At 37.1% G+C, this 18,128-nt stretch overlaps 1 protein-coding gene across 1 annotated transcript in view; it reads left to right on the forward strand.

The window, feature by feature from the left end:
* MNAT1 (MNAT1 component of CDK activating kinase) overlaps positions 1–12,245 on the forward strand; it is a 210,015-nt gene extending 197,770 nt beyond the window's left edge. The window contains exon 8 of the mRNA NM_001105409.1: positions 11,783–12,245. Within this exon, the coding sequence (NP_001098879.1) occupies positions 11,783–11,903 (121 nt within the window). The 3' untranslated portion in view covers positions 11,904–12,245. The remainder of the gene's footprint in view (positions 1–11,782) is intronic.
* Positions 12,246–18,128: the final 5,883 nt, after the last annotated feature.

Here is an 18,128-nt window from a genome sequence, read left to right on the forward strand (position 1 = left end):
GACACAGAGGGGTAGGTTTGTAAAGGAAGATGAGTTCAATTATGAAAATATTAAATTTATAGTGTGAGACACAAACACAAGGGCAAAAGGGCAAAGGATAGAACCATAGGGTTTAGTATTTAGAACAGAGGTGGTGAATGAAGCCGAATGTTTCAGAGATGGAATCCAGAATAGAAGAAGAGAAAGTCAGTCAAAAAGGAAACTGGTAAATTAGGAAGCAGGTTGAAGAAGAGAAATTTGGGGAATCAAGTGTCAAAGCAGTTAGAAGTGTGATCCAAATTACAGGTATTGTTATGGAAACCGAGGCTAAGAGCATTTCACAGCTGGAGGCTGTCTCCAGATATAGAGAGAGTGGAGGAAGATGTTGAGGAGGGCAAGGACAGAGAAAGGGTCAGTTCGTAGGAGTGGGATATGAAGAATAAGAGGAGGAAAAGGAAGTGAGGGTGGAAATAATATAGCAATTTAACTTTTGAAATAAAATATTCCAGGGTGCGAATAGGATTTATGAAATATAGATCTGCACATATGTTTCTGAATATATAAGTGTATTATATATATTATATATATGTATGTAAAATTTTCCTATTTGTCTTTTAACATGTAGGTATTAGCCTCATTGGGTAACTCTATTGAGTGAGTGAAGTTGCTCAGTTGTGTCTGACTCTTTGCGACCCCATGGACTGTAGCCTACCAAGTTCTTCCGTCCATGGGATTCTCTAGGCAAGAATACTGGAGTGGGTTGCCATTTCCTTCTCCAGGGGATCTTCCCGACCCAAGGACTGAACCCAGGTCCTAACCACTGGACCACCAGGGAAGGTCCCCTAATTTGTCTAATTTAAAAAATCAAAACCAGAACCTCCACTTGGAGCTTCATAATTGGGGTATAGTAAAAAGGGGAAGAGAGAGGCGGTATTGTTATTTTTGGAGTAGATATGAGAGCAGATGAAGGTTTCTGTTGGAAAGAAGTACATGTTGATTAGTGGAAGGTAAAGACTTGGGAAATTTGGGCTGTGAAAAGCCTATTCCTTATGAAAGCTTACTTTGTATTAATAGTGTCAAAGAATATGTAGGTTGACATGGACCCTGTACTTTATCAAATGTCTTTTCTGTGCTGTATGCTTTACATATATTTTTTTTTAATTTAATCTTCTAAAAAATAGTATGAGGTATTAGTCTCCCTTTTATAGGGGGAAAAAAAAAGATGAGGTTTGAAAAATAAAAGAACTTTCCAAATCATGATATTAGTAATTATCCAAGGAGGGATGCAAACCCAAATGCATGTGTTTCTAAACTCTTTGTCCTTTCTACTAAACCTTGATGTCTTTATATATTTATCTGGTACAGGGACAAAGAGGAAAATGGTACAGGGAAGAAGACTGACATGATTTTATATTTAATTTAGAGTCTGTAGTCAGCAGAAAACCACAGCAATGGGGAGAGTTTTCCTTTTGCAAACTTAGGAGGGTACTTAATGAGGAAAGGAATTGAATTTGGTTTCTCCATCTAGGCTGTTAGCCTTAGTACCATCCCAGTATGTTTCATCAGTTCAGTTCAGTTCAGTCGCTCAGTCGTGTCTGACTCTTTGTGACCCCATGAATCACAGCACTCCAGGCCTCCCTGTCCATCACCATTTCCTGGAGTTCACTCAAACTCACATCCATCGAGTCAGTGATGCCATTCAGCCATCTCATCCTCTGTCATCCCCTTTTCCTCCTGCCCCCAATCCCTCCGAACATCAGTCTTTTCCAGTGAGTCAACTCTTCACATGAGGTGGCCAAAGTACTGGAGTTTCAGCTTTAGCATCATTCCTTCCAAAGAACGTCCAGGACTGATCTCCTTCAGAATGGACTGGTTGGATCTCCTTGCAGTCCAAGGGACTCTCAAGAGTCTTGTCCAACACCACAGTTCAAAAGCATCAATTCTTTGGCGCTCAGCTTTCTTCACAGTCTAACTCTCGCATCCATACATGACCACTGGAAAAACCATAGCCTTGATTAGACGGACCTTTGTTGGCAAAGTAATGTCTCTGCTTTTGAATATGCTATCTAGGTTGGTCATAACTTTTCTTCCAAGGAATAAGTGTCTTTTAAATTCATGGCTGCAGTCACCATCTGCAGTGATTTTGGAGCCCAAAAAGGTAAAGTCTGACACTGTTTCCACTGTTTCCCCATCTATTTCCCAAGAAGTGATGGGACTGGATGCCATGATCTTCGTTTTCTGAATGTTGAGCTTTAAGACAACTTTTTCACTCTCCTCTTTCACTTTCATCAAGAGGCTTTTTAGTTCCTCTTCACTTTCTGCCATAAGGGCAGTGTCATCTGCATATCTGAGGTTATTGATATTTCTCCTGGCAATCTTGATTCTAGCTTGTGCTTCTTCCAGTCCAGCGTTTCTCATGATGTACTCTGCATAGAAGTTAAATAAGCAGGGTGACAATATACGGCCTTGACGTACTCCTTTTCCTATTTGGAACCAGTCTGTTGTTCATGTCCAGTTCTAACTGTTGCTTCCTGACCTGCATACAGATTTCTCAAGAGGCAGGTCAGGTGGTCTGGTATTCCCATCTCTTTCAGAATTTTCCACAGTTTATTGTGATCCACACAGTCAAAGGCTTTGGCATAGTCAATAAAGCAGAAATAGATGTTTTTCTGGAACTCTCTTGCTTTTTCTGTGGTCCAGAGGATGTTGGCAATTTGATCTCTGTTTTTGATCTGCCTTTTCTAAAATCAGCTTGAACATCTGGAAGTTCATGGTTCACATATTGCTGAAGCCTGGCTTGGAGAATTTTGAGCATTACTTTACTAGCGTGTGAGATGAGTGCAATTGTGTGGTAGTTTGAGCATTCTTTGGCATTGCCTTTCTTTGGGATTGGAATGAAAACTGACCTTTTCCAGTCCTGTGGCCACTGCTGAGTTTTCCAAATTTGCTGGCATATTGAGTGCAGCACTTTCACAGCATCATCTTTCAGGATTTGAAATAGCTCAACTGAAATTCCATCACCTCCACTAGCTTTGTTTGTAGTGATGCTTTCTAAGGCCTACTTGACTTCACATTCATACTAATAAAGAAATAGAAATTTGGTGCATTATTGTGGGGAAAAATTCCAGATGGTCAGGGCTTTGGCTGAAGTCTCATTGACCACTTAACTGATTTCATCCATCACTTTGTTTCTGCTGCTTTAGTAGATCAGCTTTTTAACCACTGATCAGTTCTTAGCCCTGCTATTTATATATGTAATCTTCAAATAGTTTTTCCAGATAAATCTGATTACTTTCTTATCTTAAATTAATGTATTGACTTTGCATGGAAACCAGGAGGGAGTCCACTAAAACAGTGGAAAGAATAATACGAATGTAGCATGTTTTGGTATTATATATACTTTAAGACAGATTATTATCATTAACATGAATTATTACAAATGGAATTAAAGTAGCTATAATTAATAATTATTGATGAAATAAAGGTCAACTAGAGATGGTTTAGTGTTTCCAGGCAGATTGTTGACTGGATTAATGGCAGCTGTGGTTGTGACTATATTTTGCACCACTCTTTTTCAAATGAAATATTTCGTAGAAATTATATACTATATATACATTACAAAGAGTGATAATAAAACAGTTGCTGAATTGTTTCCATTCTCGTTGCTTCTCTCCCCTCTGCTCCTTCAAGTCTTGTGTTTTGAATTCTACTTATTAACTTATGAAATGGAGCATAATCAGTGCTGTTCAAATTACCTGTGTGCATTTCTCTTACTCCCACTGTGGTTCCACCTAACATCAGAGATTCAGTCACCCTGAATATGACGATTATCATTTTAACAATTGTCCATTCTCCTATCAGTATTCACTTGGGCTATTCCTATTGTTCTTTTGTGTAAGAAACACTACTGCTAAAAGTACTATGAGTAGGCCCCTTGGAGCTCCTAGATGGAGAAATGTCATAGGTTTTCTGCCTTTGCTATTATTATCTCCTTAAAATTACAAGAAGGGAGAGGCACGAGTAGCAGGTTCTAACTCTTTTCCAAGTGACTTATGTGTCTCTTGCATCTGTCTTCTTTGTAAGTCTAAGGGAAGAGATTGTATGGGGTATACTTAGACAAACGCAGAAGTAATGGTAAGCCAGATATCTGGGTGCCCTGTGGCTCATTCGACATAATTTTATGTTGACATGTACAATTAACTGCCACAGCTGCTTTCATCACAGTTATACCCTGCAGTCCTCTAGGCCTTTGCCCCAGTCCTTTCCCTTCTCGTTCTGTCTCCTCACCTTAAATATTAAGTATTCACTCTTATGGTTTCAGATACCATCTACATACCCCCAAATTATGTTCATTCCATAATTTTATTCTTAGTACTTGGCCCATATATCCACCTACTGCTCTGTATCTCAACTCATGTATTTCTTATATATAATCACTTCAGACTCAAGTCCAAAATTAAACTCACAGTTTTTCCCTTCTGTCTTGTCCCACTGCAGTTTGCTTCTCTTCCAGTTTTCCATTATCTCTCTGAGGGCATCTTTCTTTTTCTACGTGACTAGAGAGCTGGAAATTGACTAGACAGTTGGAAGTCCTTCCCTTCCCTTTCCATTCTCCCATATTCAGTTGATGTTTAAATATCTCTTGAACTAGTGTGTGCTGCACACTCAGTCACTCAGTTGTGTTTGACTCTTTGCGGACCCCCTCCCCTCCGCCAACCCCAGACTATAGCCTACCAGGCTTCTCTGTCCATGGAATTTTCCAGGCAAGAATACTGGAGCGGGTTGCCATTTCCTCCTTCAGGGCATCTTCCTGACCCAGGGATCGAACTCCAGTCTCCTGCGTCTCCTGCATTGGCAGCGTATTCTTTACCACAGAGCCAGCAGGGAAACCCCTTGAACTAGTACTTTCCTTTATTTCCACTGCCACCACTCTAATCCAGGCACCGCTTCTCAAGCCTGGAATAGAGAAGCATTCTCATAAGGAGTATCTCTACAGTCAACTTCTGCTTCTCTAATCCACTGTGCTGCCAAACTAGCCTATTTAGATTACCAGCTTCCTAATAACTTTTCAGTGGCTTCGCATTGTTCTTTGAATAAAATTCACAGTTCTTAACATTTCCATAAGGCCTTGTTTTGGGTATTTTCTGCCTACATGTCTAGCCTCATCCTGAGCTGTAGTGACCTTTTCCTTGTATTCTCAATATGTGCCGTGGCTCCTTACTGCTTCATCTAAGTTCTTCCCTCTGCTGGATTATTTCTCTACTCCTTTTGCCTTGCTTACCGACTCTTCCTCATCCTTTGGATCGAAGCTTAACTCTAATTTCATTTTCTAAACTTGTTCATGTTGGTTTCCCTTTTTGTTCACACCCATAGAGCCATGTCTTTCTTTTTCATGATATTTAACATCTTTTTTTTTTCCTACTGAATTACAAGTTTCATGAGAGCATGGAGTCTTTGCTGTCTGTTTTATTCTCAGAGTTGCTTCAAAACCTGGCAAATAGTAGATACTGAGTAATTTTTTTGTTTGTTTTTTTAAGAATGAATGAACTGCATACATGTGAATTTTCCCCTTTTTTACATGCCCCACACTTGGAGAAAAATTACTGTTTCTTCTTTTATAAAGATGTGATAAAACTTCCAGCACACATCTGTTACTAGCATGAAAATCATAGTAAAACATTATATTAGACAAACTAGAATGAGCTATATCTTTTATGTTTTCAAGTAGTTCGCATGCAAATCAAGGAAATACTGCTTTCACTATGTAGCTATATTAACTTTCAGTAATAGCTACCTTGACTTAAAATAACTAGGGTGTTCTTTCAGTTCAGTTCAGTTCAGTTGCTCAGTTGTGTCCAACTCTTTGCGACCCCATGGACTGCAGCACACCTGTCTTCCCTCTCCATCACCAAATCTTGGAGCTTGCTCAAACTCATGTACATTGAGTTGGTGATGCCATCCAACCATCTCATCCTCTGTCGTCCCCTTTTCCTCTTGCCTAAATCTTTCCCAGCTTCAGGGTCTTTCCCAAGTCAGTTCTTTTGCATCAGGTGCCCAAAGTATTGGAGCTTTAGCTTTAGCATCAGTCTTTCCAATGAATATTCAGGACTTATTTCCTTTGGTTTGATCTCCTTGCAGTCCAAGGGACTCTCAAGAATCTTCTCCAACAACCACAGTTCAAAAGCATCAGTTCTTTGGCACTCAGCTTTCTTTATATTCCAACTCTCACATCCATACATAACGAATGGAAAAACCATAGCTTAGACTGTATGGACCTTTGTTGGTAAAGTAATGTCTCTGCTTTTTAATATGCTGTCTAGGTTGGTCACAGCTTTTCTTCCAAGAAGCAAGTGTTTTTAAATTTCATGGCTGCAGTCACCATCTGCAGTGATTTTGGAGCCCAAGAAAATAAACTCCGTTATGTTTCCATAGTTTCCCCATCTATTTGCCATGAAGTGTTGGGACTGGATTCCATGATCTTAGTTTTTTGAATGTTGAGTTTTAAGTTTTAAATGTGTGTTCTTTGATAGTAATAAATTGTATAATTTATTTCAGTTATAATTCAGAAAGACTTACCTGAGATAGTCTGTAATTATCTCTTACTTGGGCACCTTGTGGCTTTTAGTTCCCAAATCTGAGCTTTGTTGTTCATGTGGTCTAAATGTCTGGAATAATTGGTCATTTGAGTCCCAGTTATATTAGTGTAAATCGGAGATCAGCTTTAATAAGTTTATTCAAGTTACTATCTAGATAATAAAGTGAAGAATACATAATAAAGATAATAAAGTGAATCATGACTATGGAAGTTTTTTATATTTTCGGTTGGAGTTCATGAAGCCACATGTTTTTATGACCAAACAGCCCTCAGAATTATGGACAGTTATTCTGACTTGTAGCACTTTCTCCATTTATCTTAGAATATACACAGTCATCATTTTCTCTCTGTGGACATTTCCTCTGTTATTCTGACACTGTGATTGGATTAGGACACCTGAGCACTAACTTCAGTTTTTAGAATGTTTCTGCATTTTAGTGATAATTGTCTGAGCATATTATTGCTCAGATTGTTTTTAATCAATCAGAGATAGACTTCAGATTGTTAAGGTAAATCTTTTATAGCTTTGTCTGAATTTCTTACAAGAGCTCTTGGTCTTGACAGCTGAGATCTGTTGGCTGATCTCTTTTAATGGTAGTTAGATTAGAGTTTTGTATGCTGAGAGGCAGAACTGCTTGGAACTTTTTAACATATGATGGCTTTAAATGCAGACTTTAGAAAATGGGCCACCTTGTAAAAAGAAAGTCTTCGTCTCTAGAGTTCATTCATTCCTTTTCTTAGTTTGAACCAGTCCAAGTTTATAACTCAGTAGAGTTAAAAAGTTGGACTTTTTTTTTTAAACTCTCTGTAGGGCCTGGTAATTTGAGGAGGAGGAAACTAATATGAGCTTCATATTTTCATTTTAATTTAAATTCTGAGATTCTTTGATTCTCTGGAGCCAAAGCATTTCAAGGGTTTTCATGAGGGAGTTATGACTGGAGGGAAAGAGTACTGCTGTTCGTTCTGAGTGACAACCCCTGCCCTCTGCCCCTAGCTGAGAACTCAGAGAACTGTTGCATAGCACTGAAATGAGCTGAGTCCTAGACTTCAGCCATATGGTCAGTATAGGGCTTTTTAAAGGAAGGGTAATAGTAAAAGAGTAATTTCAGAGAGCTCCCTTATGTTAAAGAACTGAGAAAATGAAGTCTTTCTGAAGCTAAGTGTAAATTATGCCACCTTCTCTGGGAGCAAAAGCTGCTAAATGTAACAGAAGAAAATGACAGTGTAGGAAATCAAAGTTCAGGAACAGACTTTCAAGGGTGATTTTCTAATGCTTAATTCTTTCTTACTCCCCTCTCAGGATCCATTCCCTCCTTTTCCTCCCCCTTCTCCACAGTCTGTTTGAAAGAGATTTTGATGGGTAATGGCAAAGGAAGGCCCCTTTAAATGTAGTGTAAATGAAGGCATAAGATGCCCTTTGTATAGGAATTATCGTAGACATGCTTTTGAAAACATACTTTTTTTTTTAAGCCTTATTTAAGAAAATAATCAAAGGTATGATTTTTAAATCTTTGAATTTAGTCTGCTTTCAGTAAAAATAAGGTATAGGTACCAAAATAAGCAAACCTTCTTTTTTTCTTTCCTGGTTTCTGCTTATAAGATTTACAGGTATTTAAAATAAACCCATGAAAAACAGAAATACTGTCCTGGGATTGGCTAATGGTAAGAGCAATTACCTTCAGGCTCCAAAATCCAACTGAGCTTGACTTTTGGAAATAAATTTGGCTAAGACTTCTTCCTCATTCTGTTGTATAAAGGTGTACATGAAATGATACTGACCTCTGCCAGAAACCCCAGGAATCCTATTCAGTGATGTACTTGTAACGGTCATGAAAGAATTAAAACAACACAGATGTGGATTACTGTGAAAAAGTAGGCAAAACACTAAATTCTCATTGTGTGGTTTTAATGTTGCAGATCCTTCAAAATTCTTTGGTATACCACAATAATTAAAGGGTTTAAGAACTTAAGATACTTAGAAAATAATAGCCCACAGATGAATAACAAGAGTGGCCCGTTTTATTTTTTTAAATTGAAATTAATGTAGATTACCATGGAGAAAATAGGTTGAAATATTTAACAATAACTGTTTTGTGCAGCTACAGCCCTGGAGATCAGAAACAACAATGTAAGTAAGCAGATCTTTAAAGAATCATGCTTACAGATATGTTTAATGTCAGTGATTTACTAGAAGAGAAATGCATTGTTTTCAATGCTATGCAGAGAAGTTTTAATGGACTTGATGTTGGCAGTGAGAATCTACAACTTAGCATTAATAACTCAAGTTTAAAAATATTTGCTCATTGCTCTAGATTATGACCATGTTCAAGAAATACTATTTTCAAACACTAGTTAATCATTTTAAATAAACTTTTAAAAACTCATTTATGACATCAATGAGTATGACTGTTTATTACATTTTACTTATAAAAAGTTGAACTGTTTTATATACTCTTTATGGAAACTGCACAGTCATAAATTAAAAGATGCAACTGTTTTGGATATTTTATTGGTGGTCCTCTGTTTTCCTGCCAGCAGTGCGGCTGTTTCAGGTTTCTCAGGATAACATGTAAAAAGCTGTATGTACACTGCAAGTTTATGCTTGAATTGCCAAGCCAGAGATGGTATGACTCAACTTTCCCAGAAACAAGTTGTACCAAAATGTGATGAATTAAAACAGCTAGTTGCACAGTGGTTTGTATTCAGTTATGAAAACCAGTTCTTCATTTATGATCGTTGGCTTTGTAAGGTTGACACATTCTACTGTGGTACTTGAATTTTGCCTTGGCTAAACAGCCATTGGAGCTAAGAGTGTGCTTTTGCGGGTCTGAGGAAAGGGAAAAGGTGATACAACATTATCTAGGATATGGATAAAACTTAGCTTGAAACTTGTATCAGGAATGGAAGATTTCACTTCCAAGATACCTGTAGAAATATTATTCACTTACTATTTGTGTGGTGTTGTTATTTGTGTGATAGTTATTTCTTGGTGAAGAGAAATTGATTTTATGTTGTTCCAGGTTAGTTTTTACTTTCTGAGGTGATTTAACACTTATTTCTCATGCATCAGTCCTAACAGTGAACATTTTATTTTATCCTGAAAGGTAATAAGCACATACTTTTATGGCCATGTTTTAGGTTTGGTGAATTCCCATTTAAATCCTATGGGACCCAAGGTTATATCAAGAGTTTGACAACGACTGTTTAATAACAGTGGTCTCCAAAGTGGGATGCATCCCATCAGGACATGTAAGATAGGATATAAGGAGAAAATGTTAGAACTTTCATTTAAATATTTTAATTTCATCCTTTAAATGTTTTAAATTTCATATATATATTATAATATACTTACTAATATATTGTATGTATATATACTATGAAAAGTAAAAGTGTTAGTAGCTTAGTAGTGTCTGACTTTTTGCAATCCCATGGACTGTAGCCCACCAGGCTCCTCTGTCCATGGAATTCTCCAAGCAAGAATACCAGAGTAGGTAGCCATTTCCTTCTCCAGGGGATCTTCCTGACCCAAGGATTGAACCTGGGTCTCCTGCATTGCAGGCAGATTCTTTACCACCTGAGCCATCAGTGGGGCGGCAGGGAGTGGGGGCGGTGGGTGGGGAGTGAAAGTGTTAGTCATTCAGTCATGTCTGACTCTTTGCAACCTCATGGACTGTAGCCCACGGTGCTCCTCTGTCCATGGGATTTCCCAGGCATGAATACTGGAGTGGGTTTCCATTTCCTTCTCCAGGGAATCTTCCCGAACCAGAGATTCAACCTGGGTCTCCCGCTTTGCAAGCAAATTCTTTACCCTCTGAGCCACCAAGGAAGCCCATATATATACTATGATATATATTTAACACTTAATATACTAATAGTGTATATTAATACTTTATGTGTATAATGTTAAACAAGTATACAAATTTTGGAGATGCATGCTCAAATATTTTTACTGCTATAAATATACTATCAAAAAGGTTTGGAGATTGTTGCTCAATAAATACTTTCTTTCACCTTTTACTTTCCTCTTTCACCCTTGGTGGAGAAGCAAAGAATTGAGTTAACACCTTGATTTGTGGCAGTGTGAATAAATTATAGCCAATTCCAGGAGCTTATGCTGTGTCTTACTTTGACCACTTTTTCTATTTGGTCTTTTATATTGCCATATATTTTTTAATCACACAAGCTTATTAAACATGGGTACAAATGAAAAACAGACTTGTTATTATGTTAGAAATAATAAGTTGCTCATGCATCAAGACTTTGACACACAGGAAGTCTGAATGAATGAGAATAGAAAAGTTTCCAAGTTATTAAAATGTTCTGGTACCTGATTTATTCATTTGCCATACCCGTAATTCTAAAGTGGGTGAAGCTGCTTTACTTCCTGAGGCCTGAAGAAACAATGTGGTTTCTTAAACTAGGCATTAAAGCAAAGCTGGAAATATTTGTTTTCTGACAGTGCTGGTAGTCATGCTAACAAGTTTTCCCTCTTTAGCTAGGATTATCCCATTGTAAGGCCTGTTTGTATACCTTTATACAAACAGGTATACAAAGCAGAAAGTTTTAATTGCTAAATGACATGTGTGTAACAGTCTTTTGAGATTTAATCAAGACTCTTCTGTATTTACTAATCGAGACATTCCTTTGAACTCAGGCTGTCTCAGAGATTTCTTGGATGTAGTTTTCTAAGATTTCCTTTTGTGTAGGAGGAAGACAATATGTTTTTGTAATATTGAAGTAATTTTGAAGTAACCAATATGTTCTCTCCCCTTTATCACTTGTTTTGGTATTTTTTTTCCAGAACATATTTATTGTAAAATACTCAGTATTTATGTAAAATTTTAGTAATACAGTAGTATTATGATGTGCATTCATTTATTAAGTGTATGCCAGGAAGGATAGCAGCAGTTAGGTACCCAAACAATAGCCAGCAAAATAAATCAGTTCTGAAAATTGGGAATATGGAATGTTTTAATAGCAAGTATTATTTTTGAAGACTCCTTCAGAGCTGTTTTTAGATCTTAATGTAATTTGCTTTATAATTTAGAGTTGGTAAGTTTCCTTTTAAAAGATAACAATGCATTTTATAAAGTCTGAACATTTCAGTCCTAGAATTTGACTTTTGAATCAGTTTTACTGTTGCTTTTAAAGTGTTACCAGTTTACATGTGCTTTCTATGTCAACGCCACACTTTCTGTTTTGTTGTAGGTATTTAAACCATGTCAGAGCTGCCTCTCCACAGGACCTTGCTGGAGGCTATACTTCTTCTCTGGCTTGTCACAGAGCACTACAGGATGCGTTCAGTGGGCTTTTCTGGCAGCCCAGTTAACCTTTATTTCTCCCCTATAAGATCTGGACCTTTGGAGCCGAACCAGAGAGCTAGCAAAAGTAAGGCAGACTTGTAAAATTATAGCCATGTACAGCTGCACAACAACAGTCCTACCACTAGCAGCTGCGTTAAAGTATTTATAGAGAGAAATTTTCAGAACTAAGCTGGGTAATATAGTGGATAAATATTTGTGGAAAAGATTTATTTTTTACTTATATTTTTCTGAGCAGGATTGAAGCCGTAAGCCTCATCTGATGGAAGATATGAATAATTCACCTATGTGAGTTTGAGGTTGACAGACTTGTAAAATCTTTTAAAAAATAAAGCTAGACTTTATATTAAGTTTTGTGGTTTTTCTCTTATTACAGTGTTTTACTTGAACACATTTAAAAATGCCATTTTGAATACGACATTTAGTGTTAATATCCAAGACTATTATTTCTTCTCATAAAATGTTCCTTTTTTTTTTCCCAATGTCTTCTTAATACTAGTCCAGACAAGTGGATATATTTCCTTCTACCAGCAGGTTGTGGCAAGTAAAACCTGACCTGTGATAATGTCAGTCTTTCAATATTAAGGACTAAGTGCCTGTTTTGAGCAGTGGAAAGTGAGACAAACCTTGATCAGTGTGTTATAGTTCCCAGCTGTGAGCCTCACTTAGGATAAACCAGAGCAGAGTATTAACCTGCTTTAATGACAAATTCAAAGAAGTAAGTTAATAAAATACTTAAAAGGCACCTTTCACCTCAATGTGAGCTCATTTTATGATGAAACCTTGGAGACTGGAATGAATATACTTTAAATGAAATTTCTCTATGAGTAAATTGCAGACCCCCGTGTAGTTTCTTTTGAAACTTCAAAGGCTTTGAGTACACCCAGAATGTTGCTTACAGAGTTTGGATGTGGATAAGATGGATATTTGTAGCATCTCAACCTTGTATGAGTCTGTTACCTAGACGACTGCATATGGGATATCATTTTTCAAAGAAATTAAGGGATTTTCTATCAAATCTCCATTACAACAGATGTTAGTTTTATGAGTGGAAAGTTATGTGAAACAAAATTTGTGGGTTACATTAGAGTAGAATATTCATATGTAACAGCACCATCTTATTTGACTAAGTAGGCATTAATTTCAGGAGTGCATGTTCATCTTTACAACCCTTCTGTCTTTGATAATTGAGAAAATCAAGGCGTCAAATAATTAAGTAGGCTAAAATCATACACACAATCCAGAATTAGAACACAGGTGAGTTGTTTTTTTTTTTTTTTTAATCCAACTCTAGTTCTATCTATCAGAGAAGGCAATGGCAACCCACTCCAGTACTCTTGCTTGGAAAATCCCATGGATGGAGCCTGGTAGGCTGCAGTCCATGGGGTCGCAAAGAATCAGACATGACTGAGCGACTTCACTTTCACTTTTCACCTTCATGCATTGGAGAAGGAAATGGCAACCCACTCCAGTGTTCTTGCCTGGAGAATCCCAGGGATGGCGGAGCCTGGTGGGCTGCCGTCTCTGGGGTGGCACAGAGTCGGACACGACTGAAGCGACTTAGCAGCAGCAGCAGTTCTATCTATAGTCTACTAGGTTGCATCCTATTTTTCATATCTATTGGGTTGGCCAAAAAGTTAATTCGAGTTTTCGTGTACATCTTACAGAAAAAAACCTGAACGAACTTTTTGGCCACCCCAGCATTAGTTTTTTCCCAATAGAGGACTAGCACTTTAAGTACAACACATAAATCTGTTCCAAGAATAGTGAGAACATTGGACTTGTGGTTAAGGATTTTCTGTACTCAGCTGCCAAAGTAAGGTATCCAGTCTTTAAAAAATAAATACTATTATTTATTCTCAGTACCTTGTATGATGTATTTAAATAGAATGAATTAATTATTAACAAAATATTTCAAAGGCTTTCAAAACTTTTTTTCTGAGCCTACTTTATTATTGTGGAAATTACCTGCACCCGGTTTGGGAAATCAGTTAAATTCTACCACCTGGATACATTGTAATTATTTTACCCTTACTATTTTCATACTTTGTTCAACAGGCCAAATTTAAACATGTTAACTGACCGTATTAGATCAAAGGGAATGGTGAAAGATAACCTAATGGCAACAATTTACTAAATAACAGTATTCTATGTTGATGAATTTATCCTCCATCTTAGTGATTTACTCTCCCAAAAGTGTGAACAAGTCTTTCATCTACATGAATTTCCTAAGTTTTACAACACTAGCACAGCAACAACCACTGAGCATTAACCATCTGTGAAGCACTGTGCCTCATGCTTTGTGAATAATCCTTGTAACAGTGCTAGTATGATTTCCCCATTTTAACAAATGGGGATGCTTTGGTTAAGTAACCTACTAAAGGTCAGTACATTTAAAAAGGAGTAGAGTTTGGGTTTGAACCCAAGTGGTTAAACTGCATAGTTCATGTCCTAGAGATGACTGTCAGACTTATAAACAGCAGCTGTGTAAAACCAAGTCTGAGTAGACAAACTTCTTAAGACTTTGAGGAAATTTTATAGATTGAGTTCTAATATGGGATATAAGTGATATCAACTAAATAACCATGTTGATATCTTTAATAAAAGTTCTGAGGAATTCATTACATAGAACATGATTTGACTACTAACTACACTCTCTTTTAAGCAGATACTAATGGTATTGAATACATTTACATGGTAATTGTAATGTATTATTACTTAGTATTCCTTACTTTCTTTCAATAAATATTTGATCTAAACTTCTCACTTTAGTCTGTGAACAGGTGACTTGGATAATCATTTCAAAATCTAAAGTGGCAGAAAACTTGTCAAAAAAATTAACAAAGTTAAAAAGTCTTATCTACTGAGTGTTCTGGCCATCATTTTCTAATGGATTAACCAAGAATTCAGTTACTAGGTATCACATCCAAAAGGGGTGACTGAAGGAATCTTACCACTTGACTTGTATAAATAGGAACATCATTTTGACCCACACTTAATATTTATAGCCTAGCACATGGATGTACAGTATTAGGAAAAAGTTCTTATTCCACTTGCAAATTTATTATCTACATCTAGACCAGGAGAAGGCAAACTGTAGAACCTTGGCTGAATCTAGCTGCTTCCTGTTTCTGTATGCTCCATGAGCTAAACTTGGTGTCTGTATGTTTTTAAGGCTGGAAGAAACCAAAGGAAGAATATACTTCTTAACATATGAAAAGCATATGAATTTAAAATTTCAATTTTTCATAAATTTTTTTTTGAAATACAGTGTTTTAAGTATTGTCTGCAGCTGGCTTTTGTCTACTATGGCAGAGTTGAGAAGGAGCAGAGAACTTAGGGCTTGTGCGTGAGTGCTCAGTCATGTCCAGCTCTTTGCTACCCCCTGGACTCTAGCCTACCAGGCTCCTCTGTCCATGGAATTTTCAAGGGAAGAATACTGGACTGGGTTGCTGTGCCCTCCTCCAGGGGATCTTCCTGATCCAGGGATTGAACCCAACGTCTCTTGCCGTCAGCAGACAGATTATTTACCATTGTGCCACCTGGGAAGCCGCCTTATACCTTACCAAGCCTACAGTACTATCTGGCCCTTTACAGAAAGTTTGCTGACCCCTGACCTACATATACTTGGCGAGGAGGGAGAGGAAGAAAAATTAGAAGTCCCAAATTAGCAATTCCTGGTTGCATTAGCCCCCAAGGTTTTGCATAGGATAGGTTGGGTTGAACCCCAACATAATTTTAAGCGTCTTTAAATAAGGAATAAAGGTTCCAATTCATTACCTCCGTATGCTGCTGTTGCCATTTAGTCACTCAGTCGTGTCTGACTCTTTGCGACCCCATGGACTATAGCCTGCCAGGATCCTCTATCCTTGGGATTCTCCAGGCAAGAATACTGGAGTGGGCAGCAGGGAATTCCTGACCCAGGGATCAAACTTACATCTCCTGCATTGTTACCTATACTTCTTACGATGTATTGCTTTCATCTATTTATATTACTAGCTGCTAAAGGCATTTGAATTTGTAGTTAATGATTTAGATCAGGGGTCTGCAAACTTTTTCTGTAGAACCAGAGAGTAAATGTGTTTTAGGCTTTTTGGGCCAAGAGGCAAAACTGAGGCCATTATGTAGATAAATGAGATAAAATAAATTGGCACAGTTTTTTAAATTAACAAAATTCAAAATATAATTGAGTACATTTTTTTGTGGGCTTCCCAGGCGGCTCAGTGATAAAAAATCTGCCTGCCAAGCAGGAGACTTGTGTTCGATCCCTGGGTCTGGAAGAGCCCCTGGAGAAGGAAATGGCAGTTAACTCCAGTATTCTTGCCTGGGGAATTCCATGGACAGAGAAGCTTGGCGGACTACAGTCCATGGGGTCGAAAAGAGTCAGACACGACTTAATGACTAAACAGCAGCAACAAATTTTTAATAGTGCTTTTGTGGGGGTGGGGGATTAGATTTAGTTGGGGTTCTAAGTGTCCCATCATCAAAATGAATTGTAATTGGTCACCTGCTAATGGTTATATGTAATGAGATTTTACATATTTCATCTTTAAAAAAGTCTTTTCAGACAGATACTGCCAGATATTGGAACATGTGATTTTAACTGAGCATGTACATCATTTGGAAGGCTTTTCTTAATCCCCCCTTGGTATTTACCTTTTTGCATGTCATTACAGTAATACATTTATCACTTCCAGTTGAAGAAGTTCAGCTGTAGTTAAATGGGTTCTAAAACATGGAAATTTCTTTACATTTGAACCAAGGTTCCAAAAATGCTAAACTCAGAAAAATATATCCACTAATATGTGTGAGAACAGAAACCTTGTTCCTTAATTTTTGATAGATGAGAAATGTAGTCATTCCATACTCTTGCAGTATGTTTCACATTAGTTACTTTTGACCTGTAATTGTGGTTGATATATTTGAGAAATATTATCAAGCCTTTAGCAACTAACTTCCAAAGACATTCAGTATTTCAGAAGTGTTTAAGGTTGGTTAAGAAAAATTTCCGTCTTGGCCATGAACCCAAAAAACTGCAGTCAGACTTTACAGTTGCTAAGCAAATCAAGCTTAGGTTATGAGTGTCAGGAAATTTGGCTTCAATTTCAGACAAAATTGAAGGACTTTGAGGATGATTAAAGTCCATGAAAGCAAATGAAGTTTATCATTGACATTACTGGTTCATTAACAAATGATAGATTCAAATATTGCTGCAAGGTACTTGCTGGTGAATAATACAGTGAATAACTATAGGTTTTAAACACCTTACATTTTCATAAGCTTTTAAGTTTCTCCACTAGATCTTTTTTTTAACCTCACACTTTCTTTTACCATCATTAGTTATAACAGATCAGATTCTGCTTCAAGTTTTACCGAATTTGTTTCCTCAACTTCTTTGAAAGTATTCACCAATAGTTCCATGCAGAGTATTCATAGAGGCTAATTCTTCAGTAACTTCAAACTCAGAATTGACACCTCAAATAAGCAAGAACTGAGCTGTATTAGAAACATCTATCAACTCATCAAGAGTAAACAACTACTTGGACTCATTTACCATTTTGACTATTGATGGTACTCCCAGTGTTCACAACTCTTTGGGCAACTGTCCTTGCCAAAAGGCTAACAGTCCTAAACAAAACTTGCTTTCTCTGGACATATTTCTTAAGACTCCTGCTTTCAAAACAAACACAATTAACTCTCCGTCAGTAAATAATTTTCCTTTCTTGACTTAAAAAAGTCACTTGGAGACTTTTTGGTTGTAGCCCCACTTTCATTTTTTATAAGGAAATTCTACTGTGAATTTCCAGTTTAAATATGTAATTTTTCTGACAGTTGCTTGCCTGTGACTTGGAAATACTGATGAGTAGTAGTTCTTTTGGGAATGTCAAAGTATATTTTACTTTAGCTCAGTTACGGATGCTTTATCATCTAATTCAGTATCAAAAATGTTCATACTCTACCATACTTTAAAAGCTCAACATGGATGTCCACTTTTGTTGTTTTGGAATGATGGATATACACTCATAATAGTAAAATAAAATGTTATAGCTTGGCAATATATGTTGCACTTAAATGCTCTTGCGTTATAACCATGTCACTGATTTGTAATGTGCTGAGCAGCAATGTGAAGTGATGCAAATCATATCCCATCTGTGTTGCAGCTAACTACTCAGCTCTGGTGTTATACAATGAGGGCAGCCATAGCCAGTATGTAAACAAATGAGCATAAAAAA

This window comes from Bos taurus, chromosome 10 (genome assembly GCF_002263795.3).
Source record: "Bos taurus isolate L1 Dominette 01449 registration number 42190680 breed Hereford chromosome 10, ARS-UCD2.0, whole genome shotgun sequence".
In the NCBI taxonomy this organism is placed as follows: Eukaryota; Metazoa; Chordata; class Mammalia; order Artiodactyla; family Bovidae; genus Bos; species Bos taurus.